The sequence below is a fragment of the Lacerta agilis genome, chromosome 3 (genome assembly GCF_009819535.1).
Source record: "Lacerta agilis isolate rLacAgi1 chromosome 3, rLacAgi1.pri, whole genome shotgun sequence".
Taxonomy (NCBI): Eukaryota; Metazoa; Chordata; class Lepidosauria; order Squamata; family Lacertidae; genus Lacerta; species Lacerta agilis.
Genome location: NC_046314.1, coordinates 81,056,152 through 81,068,195, shown reverse-complemented (window position 1 = coordinate 81,068,195; position 12,044 = coordinate 81,056,152). Strand labels below are relative to the sequence as shown.

The following is a 12,044-nucleotide window of genomic DNA, read 5'->3' as shown; positions in this document are numbered from 1 at the left end:
GAAAAATACCTAGTTTAAATTATTATTTTTAATTTCTATTTTTTTAAAAAGGGATATTAAACAAGTATATAGAACAATGTTTGTCACCTTGCGCAGCATGAATATATACATTTCAGCTGTGTGTGTGCACGCACAAGCACACACAGACCCCTGCACGCACGCACACGCACACTTTCACACTCTCACACTCACATACACCACACCTGCTATTGGGTAGAAGGGAATTTCATAGTGGTTAATCATCAAACTTGCAACAAGTTGATTTTTTGCTTGTCTGGAAACAGACAGGCAGTTGGCAGCATTCTCACACAGACCAAATGTAACTTGATTTAAAAAAACAACAAAACCCCCAAACTTCTGAAACTGAGCACCAGGCATACACCCCACTCCAGTGAAGGCAACTGGAAGCAAGCTTCCACACACACACACACACACACACACACACGATGGGCACATGGTTCTAGACCTCTGCATTCACAGCCATCCATCACTGAATTAGGAAACAGGTCTGCAATGCGAAATGGATGGCCAGCGCTAAGTGCTGAATCTCTTAAGGAATGGAAGGGGGTGGGGAGAGAGAGAATCCAGAACCTGCAGCTACCTCAATGCAAGGGAAGAAGTTTGGATTCATTCCGCCCACTCACCGAGCCAATCAGATCTGGCCTTACTACCTTTTGAGCAGCCAGGCAGCCACAGGTCCATGCATGCAGCATCACTCAGGTACACACACACACACACACACACACACACACTGAATGCCAACATATTTTACATAAATTAAATAGGAATAGGTTTTCAAAGGCAACAATGCTGCTTCAAATCTCAAAGAGTCTGCACCACATACACCTGCTTAGAAGGCAGTGGAAGCTGTCCGCAATGTCGCAGGTGCTGGGTTCAATCCAACTGGGGGGGGGGGGGGAACGGAAGCACTGCCCTTCCAGGATCAATCCAAGTGCAGGAGCACCAGTTCCACTCACCCACCAAGTAAATTTTGTCTAGAACTAATGAGTGGGGGGGGGAGGCTACCAGTGGATTGTATCCATGTTGCGCTTGCCAAGTCATCAATATGGCCCTATTATCATCACCACCACTCATTTGCTGGCTAAGGCCAGGGTGTATTTGGGCAAGTCAACAAACTTCAGACATTTAAAGTACATTGCTGCCAGCTCCTTTCCAGATCAGAATGTTTAATTAATACCTAGTGGTTTGGTGTGCTTTGGTGTTTATAGTGTTTTATCTTGCAAGGCACTGAGCATTATAGCCTGATCTCACAAGAGCACTTAGGCATCCATTACTCAAAATTTGTGCATTATATCTAGCTGACTAGCCCAAGCTTCCGTGTTGTAACGCAGTCCCCACGCCAGTGTTACAATGCAACTCTTACCAGTTTTAAGAGTTGCAAAGTCTTGTCTACTTCCCCAAGGGTCGTGCACACATGGTCCTGCAAATCACAGGCAATGCATGTTTACAGCGGCTGTTGACTGGGCCTGATTTTACAAACACACACACACACACACCTTTAATTCAACAGCTTTCCCCAACCTAGCTGAGTTAGTTGTAATCCCCCCAAAAAACTTAGTTGTAGTAAAAACAACAGTAACCACTGGAAAGCACCAGGTTGGGAAAGCTGTGCTAAATGGGGTTAAACAATACTGCCAACATCTAGAGAGCCTGAATAGATTAGCCACTCTAGGGTGCTACCAACTTTAATCAGGTTCCACATAAGAATGTTCCGAACCTCGTAGTGCAGAAGCATGATGAATGGGGTCAATTTGAGGCTATCTTTGTCACATCAAGCCAAGTCAGACAAGTGTTTTCTGAACAATTCAACACTGAAAATTCAAGATTCTACATGGCACATTGCTCAAGGTTATTGGGGAGGAAAATTTAAGATGGGCACCCCCAAAGTCCAGATGAGAGTTTACTTCAGGCAAATAAACTCATTATGAATTATCCAATGTTTGGTGGCAAATGCTTCATAAGTGTCCTGTTAAATAAGTTTCTGTTGCAATGGAACACGTTTTCAAATAAGCAAGACCGTGTATTGGTAGGATAGGCAGTATTACCCCACCAGCATGATGGTGGACAGAAATAAAGTTACAAAACTCCAGCATAGCACAAGATGTCTTGGCACATTCATGTTACAACAGATTGAGAATATGAATGAATTCACAAAACAAGAAGTAATCTCTCATTGGATAGTGCCCAGCAGGCTGTAAATGCCACTTTCCAATTTTGAACCTGTATATTTGTCTGCATATACTCCCCACACAGACACACACTCACCCCCCGCCCCAATCTATTGTACATATATACTTCAGATTAATATCCCTTTCCAGAGATGTTCCATAAGCATCTTCAATGGCAGCTCTGTGCATAAGGATGGCAGACAGCACTGCTCAACTGCCTGGCTAATATATTCTTGCTTCCATGTACTGCCAAGCCCCTATATCCTTGATTTAAGTAGCAAAGAGAGGTTGCAAGATTGTAGATCCCAGCAACGCCTGCTCAAGTTGACAAGCACCAGCCACTGACAAGCACCGTTAAGGCCAGAACATAGATCCAGGGCAAAGTTCCTGCAGCAAAGTCAATTCGACAACATACACCAGTGTCCCATCAAAACAGGCAGGTTGCAAGACAAGTTGGGGCAGATCGTTTTGGAGAGGAGGGGGAGGGAAGTTGACCGAATCCTCAGACCTAGTGGCTAGAGCCACTTCCTTGACCTTTTGACCCATAATATTCCAAGGCCCCATCTTTGGAATCCCCTGCCACCTCCTCTCTGGTGCCAATGTCTCTCCAGTCAAGACAGGGCCTGGGGAACTGAGCTTGGTGGAGCAGCATGCTTAACAGAGTCAGCAAGAGTATGAAGATTACACTGAGCGCTTTTGGCTGAAGTCCAGTCATCGTTTCTTTCTTACGCCCCAAGTAGCCCACTTGTGTCCACAGCAGTTGAATATATCCAGTGAAGACACCAATAATGTTAGCAATGTTTTCTTTTTCTTAAAACTCAGAATATATATGTATATCTATATTTACAAACATATATATTTTTTATTCATGTGAAACGGGAGTCCCAAAACATACCACTCCGGTCTCCCTGGCTCTATTATTTAGCAGCATGAGAAGGAAAGTCTCTATAGAAAACCAGTTCAAAACCAAAAGGTGAATCCTGTGAGGGTCCTCGGGGAATGTTCCTTCCGGAGTCCATCGTCCGTACTCAAAAGTGCTGTGCTCTACTGATCCTTCATTTTAGTGTTCATTTGGATTAGTGTTTTTTGACCAGGCGAGATATCAGGCTCCAGAAACCAAGGTTCTCTTCCCCCACTCCTTTTCTTCTCTGCTGCTCACCGTCTCGGTTTTTCACATCTGTTAAAGAGAGTGGGTGGGGAGAAGAGGTTATGGTTAACTGAAGAAACTTAGGTGTGCGATTCTCTGAGGTGATGAAGGCAGTGGTGGGGGAAGAGGAGAACTACAGAGCTACTAAAAGAACAGCCAGTCCCATTGTTTCCCCACATAAATCCATACAAAGCAGGTGAGGTGGGTGACTTGAGATTTGTCTTAAAGAGCAATTTTTTAAAAACAACAACACTGTGTTTCCATGTGATCCCTGTTCCCAGATAATGATAGAAAACTACTTTCCCCTCTAAACTGTCATACCTCCTTGCACGTCTCAACTCACAAATACACAAATTATCCCCTCCCAATCTAGATTGCTGTTGTTTTTTTATGTGGAGGTGCAGCCAAACAAAGCCGTGAGTGTCTCACGCAGGCAAAAGGGGAAAAAAATATTGTTTGTCATTCCACCCTTTGCCAAGAGACAGTGGTTAGTGCCTGAACACAGCAGCAACAGTTTGTGGCGGAAGCAGGAAGAAGATGAATTTGCTGTGCCCTTTTAAGGTCCAGATTTCATAACTCTGCAGGAATGAAAGTTCATCTGAAGCAGCTTTCCACACTCACACAGATATGAGGTTGCCAGCCCCAATGAGTACAGCCTCTCCTCCCACCCGATGCACTGACAAGACACTCTGAAAATCAGCATTTCGCCCTGGCACAGGGGAGAACCTAACCATGGGGTGAACAATTTCCAAATCCTAGAGCATTTTTCTTTCTCCCTTGAGAAATCTTTTGAGCCTTAAGCTTCTAGCAAGGATGGTTTTCCAAAGCTGCTCTTTGGAAAGTTTGAGGGAAAACTATAAAGGGCAAGGGCAAGAAGATGCCTGGTTTCTCTCCAGGGACTACTTCTGCAGGGTGAACTGTAACCCAAGAAGAGCTGGCTCCCTTCTTTCTGCAGCAAAAGGCATCCACACTCAAGTTACAACCCTTCACAAGATTCCCCTGCATAGAGAGCAGTGCGTCTCAAACTCCTCCACTAGCAGAGAATGGAGCTTCCTGGCCAATCATATCAAAAAGCCCAACGGTATCCAGCTCAATATCTGCAAGCACACATGGTCAACTGCGGATACTGTAGGTCAGTCTTCACCAATCTAGTGTCTTCCAGATGTTTCTGACTACAGCTGTAACTCTACACAGTCCCAGCAAGTCCAAAACATCTGCAGGGCACCAAATGGACAAAGTTACTGTAGAACCACATGTGCTATTCTCAGAGAACTAAATGGACTCCTGCCCTTCTAGCCTTGGCTGCAGGAGACCCTTTCTATCGAGGCAGAAATGCTCATTTCCCAAACGTAAAAACAGGATGTATAAAACCTCTTGGTGGCAGGAAGCTCTGGGATCTTTGTGAATGGTTGGGTGGTATTTGTGGTCACAAAGTGGATACAGAGATGATGACATCTCGTATGCACTCAACCAAACTTTGAGGTGGCGCATATCAATGGCTTGTGGCATTGCTTCTCTGCCTAGTCTAGTCACTCTTCCAATTACACCACAGACGGAAGGACTCAGTCCTAAGGTGGACTACTGCTACAAGCCTCAAAAAAGATTTTAAAGAGCTTGTCTAGTTACACTTCAGTTCTCCTTACAGCCCTGTGTCTGGAGCAAAAGGGAATTCTATTATGATCCAATAGCCTATATGCTACTATACAAGCACTTGCATCAAAGGCATTGAGCCCTTTCCCCTGGTTTCCAGCAGCATGAAATGAGCCATCTTGCTAGACAAGGAGTACGTTCTATCTTAACACCGCCCTGTCTTGTCGTCATTCCAGCCCAGCCCTATCATAACACAGGAAGCTTGAGACATCAGACTCATAATAGCCCTGTCCTTTTCCCTATCCATGTCAAGCAGGGAAAAGGAGGGATCATAGAACATTGGCCACAGAAGCCAGCAGGAAGCAAACTTTCTCTCTCTTGCTCTTTCTCAATTTGAGAGTGTTTGTGTGTTTGTGTGAGCTGCACGCACGTGTGTGTGTTTGTTTGTTTGTGTGTGTGTGTGTGTGTGTGTGTGCCCATATGTTTGTGGGTATTTTTCTCTCTCTTTCATTCTTCAGGACACAAACCTGCAAGTGCGCTCGTTTAACTCAAGCTGCCTCGACTTGCAACGTGAGTCTGTGAATTTGCAGGAACATTTACAGGTCTGGGGATCTTGTTTGAACAAGTGCTTTCTCCTTTCTGAGCAAGGTTCACAGTGACTGCAAAAAGGCAAAAGGAAAGAGGTCTAAGCTACAGCGCTTTAGCGGGAAGAAATTTACACATGCAACACCCTAAACATTGAAGCAACCCCTGCCCCCAACCCCCACTCGCTCAGCACTGCTCATTCAGAACACTGCTGGCTGGCAGACAGTCCCAAAGGTGTTCCAACACTTACTTGCAACAGCTGAAAGAGAAAGAAACCGGCTCTCTGCAGCTGCACAATTCACAAATCCTGCATTAGTCCAATCGGCCAAGGTAAAAATGGCGAGAGCCTCCTCATGTTAACAGAGGTCCCCAAAACAAGAGTGAAAACATGTTAAATACCCAGTGGCAGTTCCTCCTACAAAGAAAGTCTTGCTAATGTCAACTGGGGCAACAGCTATACCAAAAGGTGGAGAGGAGAGGAGACAGTCTCCTAGATTCAGCTGCTTTGTGCGTGTGTGTGGGCTTTAATTATCATAATAATAATTTTTTCCTCAGAGATTGAATCAAAATAGCTGCTTTTCAAATCCCCCTCCTGTTTCAGAACTGCCACCAGATTATTAGCAATGCAGGATTCTGTGAATTGAAGAGAGAGAGAGTAAAAGAGGAGGCACCAATATCCAGAAGAGAGAGAGAGAGAAAGAAAGAGAGAAAGACAGAGAGAGAGAGAGAGCGCTCCTCATATGTTTCCCAGAGTACTCTAGCTCCTCACTGGTTAGTGTTACCATCAGATCACACACACAAAGACAGAAACATGCATGAATGGCAAGCACCAAGCCCTCATTGCCAGCCTCATTAACAATGACAGCCTTAAAGGGAAAGCTGAAATTAAAGGAAGCGGGGAGGTGGAAAATCACACAGGGGGAATTGCAGGGTGCAGCAACAGTGAAGCAAATAAGCCTGCCTGTCCCTTCATGTTGTTGTGCCTTCGGAAGAGAAAGAGTAATCCCAAGCAAGAAGAAGAATCGCTCCTCCTTTTATGCCTCTGTGTCAGGTGTGCCAAAGCTGCTACGCTTACCACCACCAGTGAGGCCACCCCAGCTCTCCACCAAGGAGTGATTTGGAGAAGTGGGTGGGGAATTGCCTCTTTGTTGTAATTAGGTGTGTTGCAAGCAGGTGTTTTGATTTGAGGGGGTGATGGGAAGAAATGGGGAACGGGCAGAGTCTACAAGCACATGATGCAAACGTACAAGTTTTGTGGTTTATACCGGCCTCTCTTGCGCTTTCTCTTTTGACCCTTCCCCTTTCCTCGCTTTGATTTTCTGGAAGAAAAACAAAACAAAAAAAAAGCAGAAAGAAAGAAAAGAGAAGGAAGGAGGAAGAAGAGAAGAAGCAGGAAGGAAAACAGGGAGGGGGGGACAGGAAATGGGGAAGGAACTGCCCTGTGAGCTTGGGCGAACAGGAAGCCCAGGAAGAAGAGAAGGCTGGAAAGCCTTTGGCTCAAGGTTTCTTTTTTGCCACCTCTTACTCTAGCCCCCTTCACACCACCAGCACAACCCCTGCCAGGGCTACGGAGCTGAACCATGGAAGACCCAACAATGTCTCAGCATGCAACCCTGCCACTGGCCCAAGAGATGGGAGGAGCTACTTCTCCCCACTTGGAGGAGGGGCTTGCTGAAAGAGGCCTGGAAGCCACCTGTGCCCAAATGAAATGCATTGTTCACCATCGGCTGGTAAGAGACAGTGCAGGCAGGCATCCTTGATAAAGCATTTGCGTCTTGCCCAGCATATGTCTAGATTATTCTGACATGCAGAACTTCTGACCTCAGAAATCCAGTTTGAAGAACTCCAGTAAAATTATAAGGGTGGAATTCAAAGTAGCACTAAGGAGATCACTCATCTTTGCCCCTGTTCTATGGGTTGATTTGGGGGGGGGGGTACAAAAGGAGGGAAGCCCCATTGCACTAGCCAGACTTGTTGTGTTGGCTCCCGCTAGCACAACTATTTAGTTGAACTCAGCCCTAAGTGGTGCTCAAAAGTAAGCAGGCAACAAATGGAACTGCTGACTAAAATCTCAACCTCAGTCCCTTTGGCCTTACTCTGGAGACCATGAACTCTGGGTCCATTTGAACCCAGCATGCTGTTCCACGGCTACGAGTGTCTTGTTGCAACTGACAGCAAAGCAGCCAGTTCTGCTATCCCTTTGCTGCTGGGGCCATCCACAAAGACTGAAGCAATAACTGATGCTGGCAGGTGAACAACGATGCAAGAAGAGGAGTCCTAACCCAAAGAACTGGCTGCTGAACTTCTCTTGCCTCTCAAGACCTGCTGGGAAGAAAGACCTGCCAAACAGCCTATTTCTAAATGATGAGATGGTGAAGCGAAGCCTCAACCTAGCTAGCGCTCTTTGGGTTATGGCACAGTCCTGCCAGAGAATTTGGAGCCACCTTCCTGTAGCTAAGATAAGATTGATAACCTGCTAATATGGGAACTCAAGTCTTATTCCAATATGGGAAGCTGCCTTATACCAAGCCAGACCACTCAGTATTGATTATGCTGACTTGCAATGGATCTCCAGGGTTTCAGGCAGGCATCTTTCCCAACCCTACCTGGAGACGCCCAAGACTGAACTTCAAACCCTTTGGGTTCAAAGCTTATGCTTCACTGCTGAGTTACAGCCCTTCCAAATGTATGTTGATAATGTGAATTGATCGAGATTGGCAGGAATGCTCAGCTCCAATCCCGTGACCCAGGTGGATGTCTGGGGAACCCTGATTCCCTGTGTTAGCAGCAGATCATGGGAGAGATGCACACAGAAAGAAGCAAGATAATGCTATTGTGGCAAGAGCATTTTGAGAGGGTTCCTATATCTCACTCCCAAGTTCTACCTCCTTCCCTCCCCCAGGCAAGTCCACATCAATGGGATGGGAAGAAGAGGCGGGCTGTGGGGATAACTGGCTGCATCTTTCCTGGGACTTGTTCAAGCCTGTTGTTTGGCACCAGTTTCTCTTTTCCTTACTACAGGCAGAGTAAGGACCCCCAGATCGCAGCTAGAGCTACAAACAAGACAGAGGGAGTGGTGCCTGCTTGAGGAAAACCTTTCCACAATGCTTGACTTCGTGAAGGACACACTCCCCAGGAGGAAAGCAAAACCAACAGCATCAAGCGCAAGAGGAATTTCAGCTTAAACTCAAAGCAGAGTGCCCCATGTTCTGCGAAATTTGCAAAGTGATGCAAGCCACCTGAAGTTCAGCCAAAGGTGAGGAGTGGAAGTTTCGGCAGAAGGTGAGAGGACTTTGGCTACATGAGCATTTTCTCTCCATCGCAGCAGCACACCCTGATCTCTTTCAGCCACTCCATTGAACAAGATATTCCAGAAAGAACAAGCCAAGCTGTGAGTGCTTTGCTGGGCCCTCCCCTCTTGATGGTCCCGTGAAACGAATCCCAAGGAGAAGGTTAGAACATGGTAATGGCAACATAGCTGGCCATTATGAGTCTCTTCCTTCCTTTCTGTTTCTGTGTAGCTGCCATACCAAATCAGAGACTGTCCACTGTCCTACTCATGCCCTCATAATGCACGTGTAATTTTTGTTTTTAAGCCAGGAGTGGGAGGGGAAAACATTACATTTGCCCTTGTTTGGTATGGTCTGGGAGACGGGTAGAGAGGGATTTCTCCCCCCCCCTCAACACTGCTGCATTAGTCCACACAAAGCTGAAAGCAGATCACCGTTCACATTATAACATCAGCTAGTCCCTTTCCCACAAGGCAGCCCATCCAATGTCAAGAAGGTTCACATGTCAAGAAGGTTCACTTTATTTTATTCTACCCATTGTGATCGATATGTGAAGTTCATTCACATGTATGTCACCTCACCGCCCATACCCTGAACAGGCTTCTACTTTCAGCTTTCCCCCCTATAGCTGGCAGAACTCCCCTTCTCTGAGAGAGACAGCAAAGCTCACATGCATAGCCTTGGTGTTAGGAATCTATGCAAGCGGCCATGAGTAAGTCAGCAAGTTTTCACCCAAGCAGCAAGAGAGAGGCAATGATTTCCAGTGTCCACAACAACAACTGCTCATGGAAGGAAACTTTAACCTAGAATCCATTCCCAAAGGGAAGGAGGGAGGGTGGAGATTCTGTTGCTTCATTGTTGTTCTTTACCAATTTTGTCCTTGCTATTCTTTACAAATTTCTATGAGTAAGCAGCAACAGTCATCAAAGCTAGGTGTGTGTATGTGTTATCTGCCTACAAAGAATGGATTCAGGGTGCAGCCCTTATGATGGCAATTTTGTTTGTTTGTTTGTTTGCTCAATCAGTTATTGTTTCCCATGATTGGAAGGAAAGGAGGGAGGGAGGGAGGGAGGGAGGGAAATTACCAACACCAAAAGAGAAAAAGAACTTAAGCCAAGTTACTTACTTTTCTTGTCTAGGTTTCACTTCTTTCTTTGGTCTCTCTCTGTGTGGAAAGACAAGAGAAGAGATATCAGGAGGGAACCAAGAATATATACACAGGTATCACACCCACCCTTTCGCCATGTTAAACCCCCCTCCCCAAAAAAATGATTACAGTGGTGCCCTTTCTATCTTTCAGCATTCTGCTTGTGTTATATGTTGTGTGCAATTTTGTTTTTATTCACACTTCTGTAAGCCATCCTGGAATCTCTCAATCAAGGGCCATTAACAAACATTTTAAATAAATTATCGCAGCCAGATGCAAAATAATTCCTGGCCATGATGCTAAGATGTTTCACAGCTAGCTACTATTGGCATCTAATGGAGTCTCATGCTGTGTGCAGGCATTTTGGCTGAACATGTGATGCTCGAAAGGAGGAGATGGAGGCAGGGGTGAGCTCACAAGCTCCTTTCCCCCAACTTCCCTAGGTACATGGGCTTCCCTTTAGAATGGGAGTGGGGGGCCACTTTCTGCCCAAGTGCCTGATCCTAACCTGGCTAGCCTTCTTCCGGGGGCTGCATTCCAACTGTGGGCAGGAGCAGAGGCAGAAGGGGATTGGGCTGGTCTCAAAACATATCTTACATACTTTTATATACTGTTGTATATAAAATATTTCAAAAATATGTAAAAACGAATGCAAAACACGTAAAATGCTAAGCCCAGCCCTAGGAAGACTGCGGAGAATGGCGAGGAAGGTCAACATAACTGTCAAATGCCATCAAATGGCTGGGAGGTGAGTGGGGTTTCCTAGAGATGACCATTCAGAGGGGCCTGGCAGGCCTCCTTAGGCCCATGCTTCAGAGGTCACAGAGCACTGCTTCTGACCTTAATGGAAGCTTCTGAAGAAGGCTTCGCAAGTGTGCTCCACTGAATGTACTTAGAAACCTCCCCACAAGTGGGAGACACAGCTTAGTAAGGTTCCTGGTTGTAGGAAGTTTCTAAGCATGTTTGATTGAACGTACCTATAAACCCTTTTCAGGTGTTTACAACTAGTTGAGCGAAGATCTAAAGGGAAGCCCATGCACCAAAAGAAGTTAGAGGTGGGAGCTTAACTAGGTGTCCCTGTCCCAACTTCGCGAGCACTATGCATTCACGGCTTCAGTCTGCACCATCCAGTGAACATACCTAACTGGTGGCGAGCAACAAGGGTGGCGCTGTGGTCTAAACCACAGAGCCTAGGGCTTGCCAATCAGAAGGTCGGCGGTTCAAATCCCCGCAACGGGGTGAGCTCCTGTTGCTCGGTCCCTGCTCCTGCCAACCTAGCACATCCAAATGCAAGTAGATAAATAGGTACCACTCCGGCGGGAAGGTAAACGGCGTTTCTGTGCACTGCTCTTGTTCGCCAGAAGCAGCTTAGTCATGCTGGCCACATGACCCAGAAGCTGTACGCCGGCTCCCTCGGCCAGTAAAGCGAGATGAGCACCGCAACCCCAGAGTCGTCCGCGACTGGACCTAACGGTCAGGGGTCCCTTTACCTTTACCTAACCTACAACTATTATATCAAGAACATAACACCTCTATTAAAATATTCTCCTTCAAGCAGTCATCAAACAGAGGCCCCTCCATACTAAGGCTGTGGGCCTTTTTTGTCTTTTCTTTTTTAAAGATGCAATTGTAAAGCAGTGTGTTCAATTCCAAGAAGGTATCCACTCTCACCTGCATTCACATTCTCTGTGCTGCTGGAAGCTCATCCGGCTTAAGTGCTGGCCTTGAAAGTGTCTAATTCTCAGGATCTGAAATGAAAGGAGTGAAAAGAAAGAAGGTAGAGGCTGAGTCTCCTTCACCAATCACAACCTCTCAAAACAAAGAGGCAAACAGCACTATGGCAAAACAAAATTAAGAGACGCTGCAATCCTATACCCACCTAACTTGAGAGCAAGCCCCACTGAACTCAGTAGGACTTACTCCTGAGTAGGCATGTATAGACTTGCTTTCTAAAGCAGTAAAGTAATATAAAACTGTGTAATTCCTGCTCCAGATGACCAGCACAAGAACCCTCAATCAGCTGTTTGTTAAAAGGGCAAGTCTATACATATTTTTTCGATCATCCTCCTCTTACTTGAATTTTAGCTACCAAGCAA

At 46.0% G+C, this 12,044-nt stretch overlaps 1 protein-coding gene across 5 annotated transcripts in view; it reads right to left on the bottom strand.

Annotated features, from left to right (window-relative positions):
• Positions 1-343: 343 nt before the first annotated feature.
• VEGFA (vascular endothelial growth factor A) overlaps positions 344-12,044 on the bottom strand; it is a 30,502-nt gene continuing 18,801 nt past the window's right edge. Inside the window, exons 4-8 of one of the 5 annotated variants that reach the window (XM_033144536.1) lie at positions 11,620-11,696; positions 9,928-9,966; positions 6,777-6,830; positions 5,454-5,585; positions 344-3,366 (exon numbers count right to left, since the gene is read on the bottom strand). In XM_033144536.1, the coding sequence (XP_033000427.1) occupies positions 3,345-3,366; positions 5,454-5,585; positions 6,777-6,830; positions 9,928-9,966; positions 11,620-11,696 (324 nt within the window). In that variant the 3' untranslated portion in view covers positions 344-3,344. Of the gene's footprint in view, positions 3,367-5,453; positions 5,586-6,758; positions 6,831-9,927; positions 9,967-11,619; positions 11,697-12,044 lie in introns of all 5 variants that reach the window. The other 4 variants (XM_033144537.1, XM_033144535.1, XM_033144539.1 and 1 more) reach the window with 4 other exon arrangements.